Raw genomic sequence first — 20,632 nt, forward strand, 5'->3', positions numbered from 1 at the left:
CAGCCCAGTCAAAAGCTTTGCACAACTTTCACTTTTGACTTTCTGTGGTTATTTGTAAATGCCAGTTAAAAAGTTTTTTTGTTGTTTTTTTTTCTAGCAGAATCATGCAGTCTGGCTACGGATCATCTGTTAGATTGGTTGTCATGAAATGTTAGTCCACACACTTGGGGTTAAGTTTCATACCTTCAGTCCATTTTTCTACTATACTCAAGAACAACTTTTACATACTAGTACTGCTGTATTTCCTTCTTATACGACTTTTACTCCACTGAACTAGAGTATGAAATACTTTCTCTTGTCAGCTTTAGTTACTTTCAAGAGTATTTTCTACAATGGATAGTGTTACAAGCTTTTGAAAAGATAAGTTAAAGATTCAAGCAGTTGGTTACAAAAAGCGGGGGATGTTTTTGCGATGTATGTAATTTAATGTTCAAATAACTTTCAACTTTCAAATAATCTTTCACAAGAAATCTAAGATCAAAGAAAAGGCCAAAGAAACAAAAAATCAAGGAGATTAGTTCTTGGCTCCTCCACCGTGAATCTCTCATGACCTTTTAGATTTCTTTGTCGTCTCTGAAACGGTGTACTTTAAGGTCTAATCAGAAGTTCCACCTTTGGGTACCTGCAGTACCACTTCATTTTACAGAGGAAAGGCTTCCCGTTTCTTTTAGAGATCAGAGAGAAGGCCTCATCAACCCCATCAGCTGGGGTGACCACGAATCCTCAATATACCAAAGTGGAAGGACACCTATGAAAAACACATGGGCAACAATCAGGAATACTTGGGAGTAATCTAAGTGTTTCAAATATCTCCATTACAATACTGACGTGATATGTACACACTAGGCTATAATCATATCAGTGAATCTAAATCAGTATTTCATTGCTAATAAGAGCTAATTGTTTTTGCTTAGATGGGAATTTCATGCAGGACTTTTACTTAGAAGCAAGCAAAGCCTTTATGTTTTGGTTTTGTGAACATAATTAGCGCAATCACGTTAACCCCGTATCTCTGGTTACCACTCTCTGGTGGATGTAATGTTCATGAAGTAAATACTATCAGGAAAAAAAAACAACAAAATTATGCCTCAATTAAAACCTACATGAAGTTTGAAGCTTCTGGTGTCTGTTTTTGCGGGTTTTTCTGGGCTCGTTGTCATTTTTTTTTCTTCTTTTCTTTCCTTACTCCGTAATTTCCTCCCTGTTCTACACTGCAGATGATCCCAAATCATCCAGCTGTTCCGTTACAATATTTGAGTGGTCATGTGGGGGTTCCCTGTGTGAGCGTGCAGAAGGGACAGGGTGGAGCCGAAGGCGGGGATGCGCCGATGGGTAAAGACGCACCGCTCGGCCATTGGACCAGACGCAGGGTTGGGCGCATGTAAACGTGTAAAACGCCCACCGAAGCTTGAAGGTTTTACTTTTTTTTTCCGGTACGGAGGACGAGAGAGTCCGAGACACCTGTCGGCCGAGCTGCACATTTCAGAGCTGCGCGAGGGGTTGCGTGTTTAGTCATGGACGCGCCGTTATCGTTGTTATAGGCTGTCATTGAGCACCGGGCGTAAAGTTATCCCTCCGCTGTGTCGTTTTTCTTTGTCACTCTCTGTTTGTTTTTTTTGTTGTTGTTGTTTTTTTTGGGGGGTGGGGGGGTCCATTCAAGCTGCATGAGTTCACCGCTTATTTTGGGTCAGCTGGCCGGGGTTCCGTTTGAAATGATGTACCCCACCATGGAGAAAGACACAACTTACACCAAGATATTCGTCGGCGGCCTGCCTTATCACACCAGCGACGCTTCACTTCGGAAATATTTCGAGACTTTCGGGGACATCGACGAGGCGGTGGTGATTACAGACAAGCAGACTGGGAAATCTAGAGGCTATGGCTTTGTGAGTGGATCCGTATTCTGGTAGAATGAATGCACATCTGTCGTAGAATAAGGTGTTTGACTCGTGTTCTCTCGGTCGAATTGGACTGAGCTAAAACCTCGCCAGATCCTATCTGTTACTGATGCGTTTCCTTCGCCTTTATGGCTAATTGTAATGTTATTATCTCGACCTCCAGAAAGATGTCTTTTTCTTGGTTTTGGAGGCTGCACACACTGCCACTTTGTTCAAGCAGCAGCCATACGCGGTGTGTCAGGTGGTGTCAGTCACATGCTCCAAGCATGAGAAGCAGGTTATTTCTTGAAAGTGTGTCATCAATTTTCTCTGCACTCCCATAACACAAAGCAGCGCGCTGACACGATGTTCCCATGTGAGTTGGTAATAAGCTGCTGCAGCTGCGGACAGATGTTTCTTTCTGCTGTGTGTGTGAGTGAGTGAGAGAGAGAGAGAGAGAGAGAGGCTGGTGTGTGTTAGTGGGGGTCTTTGGTCTCAGAGGTGTGACTTGTCAGTTGGCTGTTCAAGATAAGGCTGCAGTAGTTTCATTCTGACTTCCTCCTTCACCCCCCCCCCCCCCCCCCCCCCCCCCCCACACACACACACACACACACTCACTTACTTGTTTGTCTGAGTGAGTTTGTGAGTGTAAGCGGCAGAGAGATAAGACGAGATGGATTCATGTGTATTGGACCTCAAATCGTCTCAGCTTCTAGAGCGAAGTTAAGCTGTTTGCTACACCTTGATACAGAGTTCTTACTTCATCCCTGATTTCTCCTTATCTGAATTCATACTTATGTAAACCATAAGCATCTATTTAGTCTCACTGTCCCACTTATTGGCGTTAGAGTTTTATGCAACTATGGTTTAACTTGTGTATTATATGTGGCAGCACTGTGTGCGCATGTGTATTAACCTTCATCAACCTCTTCTGACTTCCATCTGTCCACCTCTCAACTCAACTCCCTCAAGGTAGATTACAATAGCTCATCCTTTTGCCTCCTACATATCAACCCACACAGCCCGAGAGCGCACTGATTGCTCCACGCAGGCGATAGCATCAGTGTCCCCTCAAGCTTTTAGTAAAAAATGTAATTATTTAAACAGAGAGGTGAGGAGGAGCTCTTCCTGGTAGCTGGTATCTGCACTGAAGAGGGAGGCTGTCACATGATGCAGTTGTGTGGCTTTAAGTCTTGAGCCTTATTAATGAGGAATGCTGTCAACAGGTGACCATGATGGACAGGGGGGCGGCAGAGCGGGCATGCAAAGATGCAAACCCTATCATCGATGGCAGGAAGGCCAACGTGAACCTGGCGTACCTGGGAGCCAAGCCTCGCAGCTCACAGACAAGTAAGTGTGTGTGATCACAGCTAAACAAAAGATGCACAACATCGCATCAGTCTTATATTTTATATATCAATCCATAAAGTTAAGAGTTTCAGTTTTTGAAGCGAGAAAAGAAGTACCCAAAACTGCATGTACACTGATTAGTAAATTATCCTTTTCAAAACGGTAAAGTTTTCTATGTATGCCCGGCCTGAACATGACACATTTAGGGGATACTGGTAAATTGCAGTAGTGGCCCTTCGTCGGTACGTGAGGCATTTGGAAGCTGGGTCACACAATCGCTGAATAGCTAATGCTGTTGATGTGAATTGAAATATTCAAACGCAACTCAGACACATTGACGGGAGACAAAGTCCAACTTAAAACCTGTTTTAAAAGGCTGAGGATATAATATGGAAGAATTGGTTTTTTAGTAAGTATTTAGAGCCATAAAACAGTGTCTGAGGGGTTATTTTACAATGAAAACAGTGTCTGTGCTCATGGAAGGAACAATATAGGATGCCGGTGGCAGAGATGAACCGGATATTTCAGGCTTTGATCATGTCAACTGCTAACAAGATCAGTTTGCCTTAACTCATGAGAAAAACATGGAATATCACAGCAGTTATCACTATAGGATGTTCTATTATCAGCCAGTCACTTATCAAGACATTTATAATCTGCAGTTATTATATACTTAATTAGTTACAGTCTGCTGCAGAGCGTTATGGAGTTAAATTATGAAAATAATCAAGTTGATAGTTAAAAATATGGATTTTATTTTTCTTGTATACTGGAATGTAAGTTATTATGCTCCATGTTAACACAATATCCTGAATACAGTCAATAAAGGAAAGAGCTAAGCCTGTGGGGCAGCCATGGCTCAGTGAGTGGAATGATCATCCTCAAACTGTATATAAAGTTCATATATGCACCATATATATATATATATATGGTGCATATATGAATAATAAGAAACGCTGTTGTGTGATGAATGAGTAAACAAGAACCACACTGGAAAGTATTTTTAGAGGCTAAATAAGGTTGTAAAGGTGCTATATAAAAGTCGACCATGTGCATATATGGTTGGCGCAACATTGCTTAAGTCCTGTCTGTTTCAGCTTGTAATTCAGATGGAAAAAGGATTCCCAGATGGTGAAGTTCTGCAGGAAATTTGTGTAAAAACCACCATGAATTAGTGCTTCCTGCTCAGTACCTCTCGTACTTCTAATCCAGCAAATTAGCTTTGTGTTTTCATCAGTGCACATAACTGCAGCGAGTTAAGATCACCTCAAGAGCAATTAGTATTAAAGTTATGGCAATATGTTCACGTCACAGGTGGGTAATCAGACTTGACGTGGAGAAGCAAGGTTTCGGATTTAGTGTCATCTTGTGCCAAAAATGTAGATCACAACCAACTGAATACAATGTTCCTTAACGTATTCCCTTTCCAATATGTAGGAGAGACCACATTAGCCTCTAAAAACAAAGAAAGCATCTTCTAGAGCCAGGGTTTTGGTTTGGCCACCTTCAACTTCTGTTACTGTTAATGTACTTTAATTACTATTTCAGATTTAACAAAAACACAATGATTATTATTTTCAACATAGCTATGATTAATAAATAGTTTTTCAGGCTATAGATCCACGTAAAGGCTGCACTCTAGAAATTAAGACTACCATAAGTTTGTTCATTTCCAATCAAAGGTGTGTGATTTAAGAAGAAAGGCAGCTAAATATAGTGAATCTTAAACAAACTTCAGGTCACCGACTGTTGGCTTTTGTGTTTCACTGAAATAAATTGAAACCCATTTTCCATTTACAGCTTTCTGGATAAAAGGAAATCAATCTCAAAACCAATAAAAGTGTTTATAAAATTTAGGTTAGGTTGAAAAATCATGATAAGCCACTGGTATGCTCATCACAAAGCCAGCTGTCTCTGCTTATTCCCACCCTACATTCAGTCTTTATGTGCTTAATTGTACGCACAGCTTTCCTGCCGCCAGGCTTTTTCAGAGTTAACCACCACTGCACATGCTGCATGTTTCCCCTCTGAGGTCTGGTTGCACATCAGACCTTGACAGCAGCTCTCCTTCACTGCTTCATTTAAAGATTGCTGGCTGGAACACAGTTGAGCGTAGGTGTGACTGACAAACAGTGGCGCCAACAACAACTGATTGTGTGCCATTATTGCGGGGCTAGCGCTGCAACACAACTCCCCGAGTACGCAGCTGATAGGAGATGGCAGCGCTTGGTATTTTGTTATTGTGTGTGAGAGAGGGAGACAATACAGAGAGCAAGAGGGGATGGGACTGTTAAGAGCAAGAAATAACAGCATGTCTGTCCTTTCTTTGTCCTGGAGAAGGAAGAAAATGAGCATGTAGATCTATGTTTGAACAAAAGAGGAGGGGTGATGAAGTCATGGTAGCAAAGTAAAAAAAAAGGATAGGAATGGAATGAATAGCTGGAGGAATGGAGAAATGAAGTTGGGGGGGGCAGGAAGACGGAGGAAAACTAACTCATTCTTACTCATTCTCAGCTGATTAGGTCTGAAGTCCAGAGGCAACAGATGTTCATGACCAATCGAGTATATCATTATTTGTGAAAGTTACAAGGATGAGGAAATAACAGTCAAGTTTGTGAAACTAACATATGCATGCTACTATAAGAGAGACAAAAACAAGAGACAAGTAGGGGAAAAACGCATCTGTGTCTGCATGTCTGTTCTGCCGATAGCAAAACATATCCTTTGTCTCTCTCTTTGTCTGCAGCTGTTTCAGTTGGAGTTCAGCAAGTCCATCCTACGTGGGCTCAGAGGCAATACGGGTAAGTCAGAAAGGAATCAATACCACTGTTTCCACATCTCTTTTTTCTCACCTGCCTCCACCTCCTCCTCAACATGTTTCACTCCCCCGTCATTGACATTTGTGGGCACTCGCTCTTGTTGTGCACCAGGAGTAGAAACTGGTACTTTGCAATGAAAGAGAAAAACCATCACAGCACAACGGCTGTTTGTTCAGTTTCTGAAATACCTCGAGAAGCTCCTGTCTATCTGCACACTGGAGTTTGACGCACTCTCTGTTGCCTCTGTCTCTTTCTGGTCCATTAAATTCTTCCAAAACTCAGTTCTGATTTTTACGCACGCGTGAGTTGGTCTTCACTGAGGCAAAAAGGCATTTAGTCAAACTTCGCAACATGTTTACTCTTATGAGTCAGTATATAGTTCTGTGATATGAAGATATGTTGTTGACACCATGTAGGCTAACCTTTGAATATTTCTGGTTTAATTAGGCCAGTGTTCACAAGAAGTCACATGATGGTTGCCACAGCAGGAAATAAGAAAAACATGACTAACAATGCTACCATGCTCACAATTTAATGTGCGAGCATGCTAATGTTTGCTCATTAGAGCAGAAAGTAAACAGAAAGTACAGGTAAGGCTCATTCGAACATTAGAAGTTGTGCAGGAAAAATAACGTGCACAAGTTCAAATTCATCAGCAGTTCAATGTCTGTATTACATTTGTGACAATCCATCATGACGAGTCATCTGCTCAAAGCAACAAGTAATAGTCTGACGATGGTACAAAAAGGAAGAGTTAGAGGATACATCCACTGTGAATCACAGCTGTCTTCTTACTGTCGTTGTTGTATGCCGACGTTTATAGGTTCTAACCTAATGAGATGCTTTCTCATCTTATGTATGTGTCACTAAGTGTTTGTAACAGCAACAAAACCACATTTCCGGTTAGACTGGGAGCCATTCAGAAGCAGTTCCAGGCGTTTTACAGACATTTCGTTGGAAGAAAGAAAGTTCATGAGTCACTTATAATTGCAAAAATGCATTTTCACTTTTTGTAGCTATCAAATGAAAGAAATAGACAAATAGGTTTGTTTTTTTTAAAAAAGCCAGAAAAATTCCTTGTTAATGTTTAAACTCCATTATTCACTCATTCACAGTTAAATACGCTGCCGTAACTAAGCCTTACCGAGGTTTTCATTCACATGGGATTGCTGAAAAACAAACAGTTAGTAATTATCAACATTAAAGTATGTGATAATCTTAGTTAAACAACAAAAGAGGCTTAGCAGCAGTTAAACAATGACACAACACCTGAGTCAAACTGTTTTAACGCTGTTATCAACTATTTTTCTTGGTGGGTAGTACATTTCACAGTAACATCCACTTGAATGCTAAGACCCGCCATTTTATTTAGGCCAACCTGTGTAATTATTATATTTAACAGTCTGGATACACATCTGATGGGGACTTGAAGGACCTTGGTAACTATTTAGTAATACTTGCAGAGAATGTGAAGTTAGCATGTTGCATGCTGGGACGTGAGCGCCATCTTCTAAGGATTGCTCTTCCATTAATACCATTGTTGTCTGGTTAGTTTAATTTCTTTCTGTCTTTCTTTCTTTGTCCAAATAATTATTCAATCTAGCAGAGATGGTAAGAGATGGTGAAAGGAAAAGGAGAGAGAAGTTGGGCCTCACTGGAAATAATTGAATCACACTCATGAATGCAAGATCTGCTATTAAAAAGCCAGGCATTGTACCAAAATCTGGTCTCCTGCTAAATCTGACTTCTTTTTTTTTTTATTATAAAGGCTAATTTATTAAAGGAAACATTGTAATACCTCCAAAAAACAGTACTCATCTGCTAGGGACCGTGAATATCAGTCGAAAAGTTCCTGGCAATCCATCCAGTCATTGTCGAGAGATTTTAGTGACATGCCTAAAGGCAAACTGTTGATTCTACTGCACAAAATTCTCATCACTCAACTTTGTTGTTAAGTCTCATCAAATACTTTCAAATTTCACCCTTTTCAGGCTTCAGAGATTAAATTTGTGTATATATAGTACAAATTTTCTTTGCATCTTTTTGCAAATGCCACCGCCTTCTGATGCACTGGAGAGCTGAAGAGCATAGCTACGGTCTCTCCAGTGATTTTTAGTCTTTCTTGTCAGACATGTGTTGCTTGATCCATTGGATCTTCTATATTCTAGGTGCACTTTCAGGAATATACGGGATGTAGTGATTTGGATATTATGTCTTCAGTCTGGCTTTCCGAAGGCTGACTGACGTTCTGATCCTGTGGATACAGAGAAGTCCATTAAAAACCAAAACTGTCCTGTGTGCTATTAATATTGCAGTCCTCAATTTGTGAATGAGGGATGAGGGAATTTGGGCTGCCCCAGATGAGTTTTTGAATGAGAGATGAGTGGTTGATCAGAAAGTCTGCCAGAACCAGGGCATACACTTAAAGACGGTGGGAGTTGGTCCTTTAATCTCCCTGGAAGAGTCACAGCTTGATACTGAAACAGCGAGACAACATCACCTGGCACACTACATCTAACTGACACACCCGCAAAAAACACACACACAGAGAATGGCACTCCGTCAGTGTGGGAACTCCCTCAATTCGAGCATTTCTATGTTTGTACATGTTGGTTTTGAGGAAGTGTTTTAAATTACTGATTAAATATTGGTCTTGGGCTGGTGTGGTGGTTTGTTTTGTCACCTCACAATAAGAGGATTCCTGGTTCAAATCTTGGCTGGGACCCATCTGCTCTGAGTTTGCAAGTTCCTCCTCGTGCATGCATGGGTTCACACTGGATACTACGGCTTCCTCCCACAGTTCAAACACATGACTGTTAGTCTCACTCATGATTTTAGATTGACTGCAGGAGTGAGTGTGAGTGCGAGCGTGTGTGCGTGGTTGTTTGTCTTGTTTGGCAAGAAGATGAATGAAATGGCAAATGTGTGCGGCTTTCCCCTTGTCAAATATGAGGTGAAGCAGGAGTTTTTTTTCTGTTTGATGTCACATAAAGTGGATGTCTTTTGTTTGGACTATTTATCTGAAAAAGGAATATTGATCATTTGAAATTTCAAACCTGAAAAATCCTAAGTTCACCTGTTACAGCTTCAAATTAGTTGTGGTAGAAAATGAACAACCTTTGGCCCTATTGATGAGTGAAACTTGAGATGCACTAAGTTATCTTGTCTTTATCACCAGGCCAGACTCTGAATTTAGTTCTAACAAAAAAAAATCACATTTTACCTCCTTTAAATCTGAGTTGCAAATTAGAAGATTATTCATCACAGAAATGTTAATCATTACATCGTCAAAGCCACAGTCGGGGGCGAGGAAGTTACATTCTGAGAAAAAATCTGAGGTTGTTGTGTTATGTTCAATAGAATAAAAAAAAGAAAGAACTGCTGTAAAAAACATGCTTAGCTTCAACTTGGCAGTGTGGTTGGATCGACCGAATCTGACTACAGATGTCTCCATTGGCTGTGAATTTTGCTCGCAGCGGATGACTTCAAATAAAATCAAATCAGATTTAGAATCAAGAAAGAACTTGTGAGGTTATCCCTGAATGTTATCATAAGCATTCAGACACGTTGACAGAAGATAGCAACATGCTGACTTGGGCGAGTTGGTCGCTTTTGTGCTTCAGGCTTTTGTGAAGATATCAGAGGGTACAATTTCATGCAAACTGGGATTTTTATGTTGTGTGTGTGTGTTATTTCAGTTTGTTTTATCAGTTATATAAATCACAAATTCATTGATCAGCACTGTTGAATAAGCCTGAAACTTTGTCGGTCCATTTCCTATTTGTAGTTGGATCCATAGGTGCATAGGTTAACTCAGACTACTGACTAACAGTCATCATAAAACTCATCATCTGCTGCTCTGATTTTAATTATCATACATTTTTTGTATGTCCAATGGGTGGAATACCCCTTTAATTAGTCAATAGTTTTTGTCTGATTATGTTTTTCTTCCTTTTTGACACAACCCACATTGGAGAAGACATCTAGCTACCAGTTTGTGGTGTGCCATGTAAACATGTTTCAGTTTATTTAGGGAAAAATCTGTTGCAGAAGAAGAAGTGATACCAGAACCAGCCAAAGTGTTAACCTCCAGAGGTCTCAGGGCTGAACAGCTGCAGGAGTTGTGCTTTGAGTCACTGACTGATTCACTTTTTTCAGTTTATGAATCAGTACCAATTAACCACTAAATTCAGCTTACTTTCCAGAACGGAACAAATCCCAGCTGAAGCCATTCTGATGGATGTAAGAAATGGTTGCTGCTGTTCTGAATCCTCGGACTCTGTGTGCCTTTGATATGATCAGTGTGACTGCAGTCAGTCAGTTTAAAACACGTCTTGCTAACATGAGAGACTTTGAGTTCATGAGCAAATAAAACGGTCCGACAGGGCTCTGAAAAGACTGATTACTGATCTTAAATGGCCTTTTTCACTGATTTAAATACTAGAACCTTTCAAATCAGTATTTTTGTGAATAGATGTGTGATTATATACACAAAGCATTCATATAAAAAGTGCTACAAAGGTAACGTTAAGTTGTTCCCAGATCTAGCTTACGCTCGTTAGTGAAATTAGAAATGTTGTTCTCAGAGAGACTGGGATCTCTGTCCTGTTTTTCCATCTGGAGAAAGACTTTTGAAGATATTAACAGGAGATGGTCATGGCTGTTAACATTTTTTTTAAATTGTTATATAATTCATAGACAAATACATAAAACAGAGAAGAAACAGGAGATTTCAGCATGCCTGCTTCTGTCTACAGTTTTGGAGTTGCTATTTGGTTAGACAGCGAGTCCAAAACTTTAGAATTCAGCACACAGTAGCTCGAGTAGATTTCTGAGGAAATTGGCCCACAGAAAACAACAGCTCATTTTTTCTTTATTTAAAAAGGGGGGAAAAAAGTAGTTTAGGAAAAACAATTTACTTTTTGATGTGTTTCTTATCACATTCTTTCTTAGCAGTAACTTATAGTGATAACATTTTAATTACAAAGAGCTGATAGGAAGATTTTATTGAGGTCTCTCCGCCTTTTCACTGCCTGTCGTTTAAGCTGAGCTCACCTGCGGCTGGCCATCCCTCCAAATTTAAAATACAGATATGGGTATCCTCTCTTCTTACATGCAAAAATAAAGAAAAGAACACGGAATGTGTTTTATTTTCCAAAAACTTCAAACTGTACTTTGAAACTAAATCTGAGCCAATGTGTCTGCAGGTATCTTGGTGCTCCTGTCTTTGCTTTGGGGGGGCTCCGGCGTTAGTCTGCTCAGACGAACACACACAGCCAACGGCAAATATCAAAGATAAACTCAAACAAAGCACAGCTCTGTCTGCTGCCTTTGTGTATTTGCTTAAAGTTTTAAGAGGACAGAGGACAGACTGATGCCAAATGTGGCTCTGAGGTAAAGCTGAATCTGGATGGAAGGGTGGGGGATGGGTGGGTGGGTGGGTGGGAGAGGTGGGGGATGATTGCCACTCAAGGGACGGGGGGAGGCATCTGTCGCCCATGGCCGCCTGCTGTCTGTCTCACCCACAGTTGACGCAGTTGCTTGGCAGGACTTAATTTTTTTTCTTTCAAAAAGCTATGTGGTGTTTATTTCTTGAGAGAAACGAAAGGAGAGGAAGGAGGAGGGTGTTTGTTAGGTTGGTTTAAGGTGGTAAGGGCGGTGACAGGGGGGAGTACTTCCTGTTGAAGCAGTGGGGCAGAGTGGGGGAGGATGGGTAGCATCACAGACACACGGCACACCTGTGGCCGGATGTAGCTGCGACAGGGTTCAGTGAAGCTTTAGGGGGGACATGATGGGAGGGATTGCCTATATATCGCGTGAAATAGGTTCATAATGAAATATTCCCTTGTGAAACATAAAGTGAATAATGAATCTGCCGATACATCATCTCGCTTTAATACAGCCGCATCCTCGACTGTCTTTTCTTTGTCTGTTTTTTTTCCCTCTTCTGTTTCCTCTTTGCCTCTCATCCACCCACTCTAAATGATCTCTCTTTCTCTTGTCTCCCCTTTCCCAGCCCACAGTTATCTCTCTGTCTGTTGGGGGCTTTCTGGTAGATGGCGAACTCTCAGGTGGATTTTTCTCTCATCCGGGGACCCAATTAGTACGGGCTCTTCAGCTGGATGAAAGGCTTAATTTAAAAGAGACAGGGAAAAAAGCACGTTGGCAGCTTTTCATAGTGAAGAAAGCTCCCATTTTGTTCAGCTGCCTTTTAAAAGATGACTCACATTTGGAGCTGAATTTTTTCCAGCTTTAAATTTCTGTTTTGTGTTATGCATGTCGACGCTAAATCGAGCTGCTGCCTCCTTTATTCTCTGTCCTGTCAGAGCAATGAAAGTATGTTGACAAATAAAATGTATAAAATGTAGATTGAGGGCAGATTTTAATTAGTGTTTCAGGCTAAATCTGCACTTCTGTATATATCATTAGCCTGCAGGCACCTCAGAACAGAAACCTGCCAAACTGCAATGAGATGTAGGATAATGAGAGAAAGACAGGAAGCAGGATGGAGGGCGTTAATGGGAAGAAGCTAAAAGTTTATCTAAAATCACCTTCTTTTTGTTTTGGCTATTTTTTGTTTGGATCACATGACTGCTTCCGTCAGTTTACAATTAGTTAACTGTTGCGGTTTCTCGGTTGATAAATTATTCTGCCATTTTTCATAATCACGAATTATCACGAGTAATTTAAGACGACAAAATCAGTTTCCAGTGATCCGCACATTGTGCTTAGCAGTAGCTTGTTCATGGAACACGCAGCTAGATAGCCTCATTTACACTGAGATCCATGCTAACACTGAAAGCGTTCTCAGGAACCCTTAACACTCATTGTGTCATGGCTTTGCTTATCTAGCAACTCAACTGTAAATGTAACAGAGCAAAATGGAATGACCCAAACTCCTGACAAAAGATAACACCTGTAACATTTGGTGCTGTAAACCTGTGACCTCCTGACATGCCGACTCAGGACACTAGTTTAACTCTGTTTGGATCGTTCTGACGTGGAGATCTAATTTTGTTACATAACTGAAAGTTATTTTGGTTTGATATTTTGCTTAGACCAACATACTTATCAGCTTTTTATTAAAGGCTTGTTGTCATTGAGAAAAATGCTAGCTGTTGGATTAAGCTAGCTGGCAAACTAACTTCAATTATTGGAGCTAACTGGTGTGGTTTGAGATGAATTTTAAAGAAAGTCAAGAACATGCCCAAAAACATTACTACATGTGTGCGCATTCAAGCAGCAAAAACATTGTTTGCCTGTCATGAGATAGTAACAAACTTCCTGAATAAACATGCATTGGTTTTTTGTTGATAGCTCAACTTTGTCATAAAATGCTATTTCATAGTCCTGAGTTCATATAGACTTGCATAAATTGGGAGTAGACTGTATTTTTGAATGACCTTGGCCTAGTTTTTGAGATTTGTTGGCGTTCGTTTCACGGAGCTTAATAAAACTAGGCCACTTCACGACCTGCCACATACAGAAATTACAATTTCTATAAACCTAGTATATGAGATACATGTGATAGATACTTGGAATTGATTTTAGATTTATGCTGGTAGCACACAGATGTCCAGCATGGCTCAATACACTCACTGAAAAGTCCAGTTTTAAGAAATCTGCATGCATATGAATTGGATGTATATATATATATATACATATATATATATATATGTGTGTGTGTGTGTGTTCTCTGTGTAGCTTCAAGAAAAAAAAGTCTTTTGAAAAGATCATTGTTTTGCATTGTGAGACATGAAGTGGCTCTGACTTTATCTGTCTTTTGGATTATGAGAACTTGAGTATGTTCTTTTAATGGCCTGGAGCCACAATCTTCTTCTGTTCTTGGCAAAGGGATGTGTTCCCCTCCTAATACTGAACAATTTACTGCCCTGTCATCTCTGCTTTGGAGCTCGGCTCTGCCAAACAGACCAGGATGTGCAATGCTGTCTGCTCCCTAGTTGTGCACGTGCATTTGTGATGATGTTGCAAAGAAACACGTCAGTTACACCACCGTTAGAAATGTAAGCTAGTTTGACCATTTTGTAACTTTGATTTAATTAATTGAATTTGCAAAAACAAGGTCCTCTACACATGAAAAGTGCCACTTTAAGCTCTGCATCTCAAACCAACAGTGTTGCTGTTAAGTTGCGACACACATTCTCGAGTCTCTCTCTTTAAACAAAGTATGTGTCTGCCTTCCACAAAATAACTGTAAGAGTTGTTGTATTGATAGCCACAGCATGTAGCCATATTTACATGAGGTGAAGGTCCGTGCAAAACTATTCTGGTCACATCCCAATACCCAGTTGCCCTTAAGAGTCACTGACATCACAGGATGCCTGAGCTGCTTGAAATGGAGAGGCCTAAGCTGGCTAAGTAGTTTGAAATCATAGCTGCCTCTGGGTTACAGCCCATTACATCAATGAACACTTAAACTACATTCACGTGTCATGGAAACAGGGGAGAACATCTTGCTGAGGCGTGCACTGAACATGGCACAATCACAACAGATAGATTTCAAAACAGAACCACAACAGTGAGAGAGCTGCTGTGTGAACTGTTGCCGTCCACAACACACAGTATCGCACATGTTGTGTCTGCTCTCTACATTATGATTTGTATCAATTAACACTTGTTTTTGTGTTGCAGATGTATTTGAATGACTGTGAATAAAGATACCTGAAGAGTAAGACAGCATCTGCTTTAAACTGGTTGATATGCTCCCCTGATAAAAGTGATGAAAATGATGTAACATCCCATCAAATGCAAGTAGTGGCCTCCAATGACCCCTTTTTTTTCATGACTATGAACGTATTTTGACACATCTGTGTCTGTCCAGCTGCCTTTTATGATGACATCATAACCACCTTCAAATACAGCTCAAGTTTTTTTGAGGTTAAGAGTCTTAAAGTCAATAGAAATTTGCCAAAATGGCTTCAACTGAAAGACTTTTGCCTCAGAATGTTAAAGATCCCATTTTAAGCATACGCCTGGTTTCAGAGCAGAAATTTGTTCAAATGCTTGTTGGATGTGAAACAAGTGCATATCATATTGAAATGATTCAGATTCAAATCTCACTGACAGCTAAATGTATCTATCTGTAAGATTGACACTTTAATCATGAACAATCTTAGACCCATTAGAATGATCATGGCTAACTCTGGTGTTAAAATACATTTTCTCTGTATCACACAGCCCTGTTTGAATGAATGAAATTGGACATTAGAGCTGACATTAGAGCTGAGTGTTACTATGTCTATAGCTCGCCCTCCCTTAAGCTGTGCATGTTTATCCAGAGAGGACGGAGGGTCATGCGGGTGCGCCTTCAAGAGCGTGTGTTTGCCTCTTTGACGTACTCACTTTTCTCGAATTCCTCATCTGAACTATTAAAAGCCTGGTTGGCCTTGGGCATGAAGGATATGATGGCTGATCCTTCACCTCACAGTATCTTTCACTCATCCAAGGAGGCCCGACTTTGACCTTCACCTCAGATGCTTTGTTGTTGTTTTTTTCTCTGTAGTCAGTGCATCCTATCTCTTTCATCCGATGCCTGCTTTGAGGAAGGACAGTGAGGGGGAGTGCAGCAGAGGAAGATGGCTGTGAGGGAGTAAAAGCCAGAGAGGGGAGGGAGATCAGTGGAGGTTATTCTGCTCTCATGGGTCTGTTAGTGAGCATACACCCATGCATCTGCACCAATTAGCTCTACCATGCTTGAAACCCCCCTCCACCCTCCCCTAATCACCACAGACACACACACACACGTACATATCTACATCCTCTTCCAAGCTGCTTAACTAACTACACACAACCTGTTAAGTGTGTATTACATTTCTTTGTTGCTTGTTCACTTTCTCTGAATGTGATGATTTCGACCGTATGATTCAGTATGTGCTTTATAATTTAGTGAATGCATATATATATATATATAGTATATAATGTGCATTTGATAGCCGGCAATGATGCCAGGCTATGGGAGGAGAGAGGCGAAGTGCAACTCCCTCCCACCACTCTGTCACATTGGATCAGTCAGGCCGGTGCACAAGCAAGAAGCGGCACATAGCCATAGGAATGACACTGCACTACACTTATGTGTAGGGGTCGAGAAAGCGCTTTGTTTTGACTGCAAATGTAGATTCTGACTCAGTCACGCTCTCTTGGCCGGAACTCCCACAAACTATTTCCTTTATCAGCTACTTAAATTTACTAGGTTGAACATACAGTTTTCATAGATAAAACGTTTTGGTAACGAGATGTTTTTGATCCCCGCTTTTCTCATTGGTTAAAAGTCTTTTTTCAACATGAATCAAATTTAGTTCAAATCTGCATGAAATTTGTGTGACAGTATTTGAGTATTTGATCTTGTGAACTGAAAGTGTAACCTTAAGAAAACCCTTGTTTTTATTTTTTCCCAGTGGTCGACGTGTGAACTGCAGTGAGCTCTTATGGCACTGGCACGCAATCGTTGTGGGCTTTTCGGGATCATTTTGCCTTCTGTGTGACATACATGCCCAGTAGACCACAAAAAGATGGCTGTAAAATTTAAGTTGAAGAAAAATATAATAAGAAAAAGTAATGCGTAAAAAATGGTTAACAATGAGCTAATTTTGATAGAAAAAAATTCAACAAGATTTTGGTTTATATTCCATATACTTGCTGGCTATTACATCACTTCAGTGTTCATTTGAGTGAAGTGACTCTGAACAGAAAATAAGCCTTTAAAATGGTGTAGCTCTCAAGGGAGCTCTTCAGTCCACTTTTCCCCTTCGGGAGTCCCTTGAACTGTTTTGTCTGAACGTGTAGAAACCTTTAAATATAAGTCATTATATCAAGGCTTTAGCCCTTGCCAAACGTGAAGCGTGGTTGTGAGTGTGCATGGCTATCTTGCTTTGTAGCCTGTGATTTGAATGCTGACCTTCCCCTCGTGTACCTGCTTTTTGACCTGTGCCCTTTAATAGAATAAAGTAAGTGCTAAAGAATTTATTTATGGAAGTCATAAATTCATATTTCCTTATTTAATACTAGTAATCAAATGTTGTAAATATGGTGTGCTTGTTAAAGAAAAAAAGTGTGTCTGTGGTGCCCATAAAGAATTATTCCCACACTGAAACGTACAATGGAAGGAGAAGAGATTCTACAAATTTGAACAATAGAGGAGTTAAGGGCAGATAAGTTTAAAATCCACATGTGGGCTCTGGAAACAGGCATCCTGCACATAGTGGTCTGTCTCTGTGTTGTATATACAGCAGAGTGGGTGCAGATGGGTCTGGGCTCAGTGTTTGTTGTGAAAGCACACTTGATCCTCGCTGTGACTGTGTTTAGCGGTAAGCAGCATCAGGCTACCTGTCACTGGGCCGACCTGCTCGGACCCAACAAGTTTACTGTCAGATTAATGGGTTTGACTGTAGGCACTGATTGGAGGAATGTAAGTGTTAAACACAGTCGTGTTCTGCTGTTTGCATGGCTGCGTAACCTAATTCCTCTGACATGATCACTGTTGCTTTTTTGCCAGATGTAACTGAGGGAGTTCAGGTTAAGTGGGCAGCCTCTGGCAAGGGCATGACTGAATCCCTCTCATTATTTAGTACAAATAATCTCTTGCATCTGATGTGGCAGTGTGTATTTGTGAGTGCATAGGTGTCCACTTCAGAGCACACAGTTTGTGAGAAATCCAATTAGAAATATAACAGATTGTGACTAAGAGGCATTTCATAAATGTGTCATTTGGAATATTCTTTTTTTAATGTTTCTCAGGCATTGTGCTAATTAAAGTAAAACACATGGGAAATGATCTATTCTAAGGCTGATAATTGAATTTAAGGGAGGAGTTTAATTTTTCATCAGTGCATTAAAGTAGATTTCCTCTTTCTCTCAGTATATGTGTACATTTTATAAACTTTGGATCTTATGTCTGCATCTGCCAGTGGCCAGTAGAAATCATAATGAGGAATGACATGGAAGACATAATGATTGTTCATTTCTCTTCAGGACATGGAAGACATAATGATTGTTCATTTCTCTTCAGGAAGAAGAGAAATGAAGTGAACATAATCACATATCCAACCTCAGTTCACTTTACTTTTTTTTTTTTGTGAGGTTCGATTTTTTTAAGCCATGAAGCAACATCTCGCTGATTTGGATAAAGCCATTATCTTTACGAATGTTTTTGGTGATTTCTGTCAGACTACTTCAAGCCCATGACAAAACTTTCCATTTCTATATTTGCTGTTGTTTACAGCCAGAAAACAAATCCTGAAAATGCGGTTTGGGGCTTCCTTATTTCTAGGACACGGCAGTGCTTTGCCACATATCAGCACGCTAACTAGCTCATTTGTAATGTGCATCATGTTAATTATCCTAGCTTGGCAAGTTAGAGGGCTAACATGCTCACACAGACAATGCTAATGTGCTGAATTAATGTTTACAATATCACATTTTTGTTAGCATGTTGCTGTCAGGAGGTTGATGTTAAAGATTTGAATTGTGGCATAAAAAAATAGATGAAAAATTAAAAAAGAGGAAATAAGTTTGAGTACCAAACTTAATTTAGTCAAAATATCAACAAGGTGAGGTGCTATTAGCCCATAACCTTTTCAACGTAAGTTGTAAGTCGTTTTACAGGGATGTTAATTCTGGGGAATAAAGCCAAGTACAAAAATCTAAAATTATTATGAAATTTGATATAATTTAATTGTATTTCATTGTGAAATAATTTGTGATTTTTATCTTGTAAGGTACTATATAAATAAAATTTGACTGACTTACTTACGTACTTGCTTAATGACAGGTTTTCTTTGCAGTTTTTTCCAAATTTTGAAACGGCAAGCTCTTGGTGACATATATATATAGTATCAATGCTAAAGTTTTGCAAGATGATGAAAGAGAAGGTGGCATTGCATTTATTTATTTATAATCACACTGACAATGCTTTTTTCCAGGTTTGACCTCAATTTTTCTTAGTTGTGTATCTGTGAGTGTGTATTTACTTATACCTAGTTGGCTTTCCATGATGTTCTAGCTTTGTTTTTCTGTACCTTCAGGTTCGCGCAGCAGTATGTTTACCCGCAGGCATTCCTCCAGCCCAGCCTCCTGCTGCAGTCTCACCTCAGCCCTTCAGCAGCAGCACTCTCCTCCCCTTACCTGGAATACAGCTCTGCCTACAGCCCCTATGTGCCAACAGGACTGGAGCAGTACCCCTACACCGCCTCACCATCACCCTCCACTGGCTACCTCAGCTATAGCTTTTCCCCTGGCACTCCGACGCCTACTCTCACCACGTCTCCAACCCCTCCAGCTGCCATCCATCCTCCTCTAGCTGCTCTCACCGCTGTGTCTACCACTCCGCAGGCCTTCCTCCATTACCCTCTTCACCAGCCTGACCGCACGCAGTAAGCAGCCCTGAAGAGGGCTGCGGCTGCCAACCTGATGACTCAAAACATTGTGACTGTTGACTCGTGACATCATCAGGAAAAGACTGGAGGAGTGTAATGTTATAAAAAGGGCTTTTTGAAAGTACTCTAATTCCGGTTTTTATAGATTATTGTTGTAATAGAAAAATGACCAATGATCATCTGCTATTGTCATCAGCATACACTCTGAATGTTTTTCATAACTGATGGCAGTCAGGGACCCGAAATAGACAACTGGTAATCCTCTGTATTTCTCTCTTACCACAATTTCTAGGCCAGAGCACATGGATAGAGACAATGAGAAATATGTCTGTTTGACATGATGCTGCAGCTGAAATTTATCCAGAGGAACTGAGCTGAATGCTGGATTTCAGCCAAGACAAGAGCCGGTACTTTTTTCTGAAATGTAGGCCCAATTACCTTCTCTTCAAGGTTAACTTTCTGTCTGTGGCCATAGAGATTTCCTTCTGTACCTGTCATTTTCATTAGTCTCTCAAATGAACAAAAGCTTTATTGAACTCCCTTTTGTTCCTTTTATCACTGCTAAAAACTTGTTATATGAGAACTATCACAGAATATGCAATTATGATAGCAAAGGATGAACATTAATAGGATAGACAACACTGGAATTTCTGTTTATTGTATCGGTACTGCTAGAGCATTCCTCGGAGAACAACTCTGTCAACACATAAAACAAAATATTCATCACATGAAATTCCTGTAGCTGCTTTTTAGTCTGTCTTTACCTGCACATTCTGGAGCAAAAATGTCTTTTGGACTGACTGTGAGTTATTCAGTTACATTGCTGTTGATACATATCAAGTAAATGTTCTTGGCTGTATGTGAAGTTTGTGTGTGTGACTGTTTGTTTGTTGGTGAGGAAGAAATAGAGCAATGCAGTAAAAGCCAGTATCAAGACCAATTGTTTTATTTTATTCTTTTCCAGCTGTGGAATATAGTCAGATGCTTCGGCGACAATACCGGAGTCTCTTGGTGCTGTGGCAGGGGCACCAACCTTAGTAGTCTTAAACCAATATATCACATATTAAACAAATATGCAAAATAAAAGGAATATTTCTAAATGTGAAACTGTCCTTTTTCTGAGTCTGATCAAATTTCAGATTTTTGTGGATGATATTTGTGAGAATTTGCCTCTGCAGCCTGAAGAGTCATATGT

At 40.2% G+C, this 20,632-nt stretch overlaps 1 protein-coding gene across 1 annotated transcript; it reads left to right on the top strand.

Moving 5' to 3' along the window:
- Positions 1-1,443: 1,443 nt before the first annotated feature.
- Positions 1,444-20,544, top strand: rbm38 (RNA binding motif protein 38). The gene is made up of 4 exons (XM_072367912.1): positions 1,444-1,886; positions 3,104-3,227; positions 5,974-6,028; positions 19,087-20,544. Exons 1-4 carry the CDS (start codon positions 1,665-1,667, stop codon positions 19,436-19,438), a joined length of 753 nt encoding a protein of 250 aa, XP_072224013.1. The 5' UTR covers positions 1,444-1,664; the 3' UTR covers positions 19,439-20,544.
- Positions 20,545-20,632: the final 88 nt, after the last annotated feature.

This window comes from Leuresthes tenuis, unplaced genomic scaffold (assembly GCF_036924035.1).
Source record: "Leuresthes tenuis unplaced genomic scaffold, fLeuTen1.0.hap1 SCAF_16, whole genome shotgun sequence".
Lineage (NCBI taxonomy): Eukaryota > Metazoa > Chordata > Actinopteri > Atheriniformes > Atherinopsidae > Leuresthes > Leuresthes tenuis.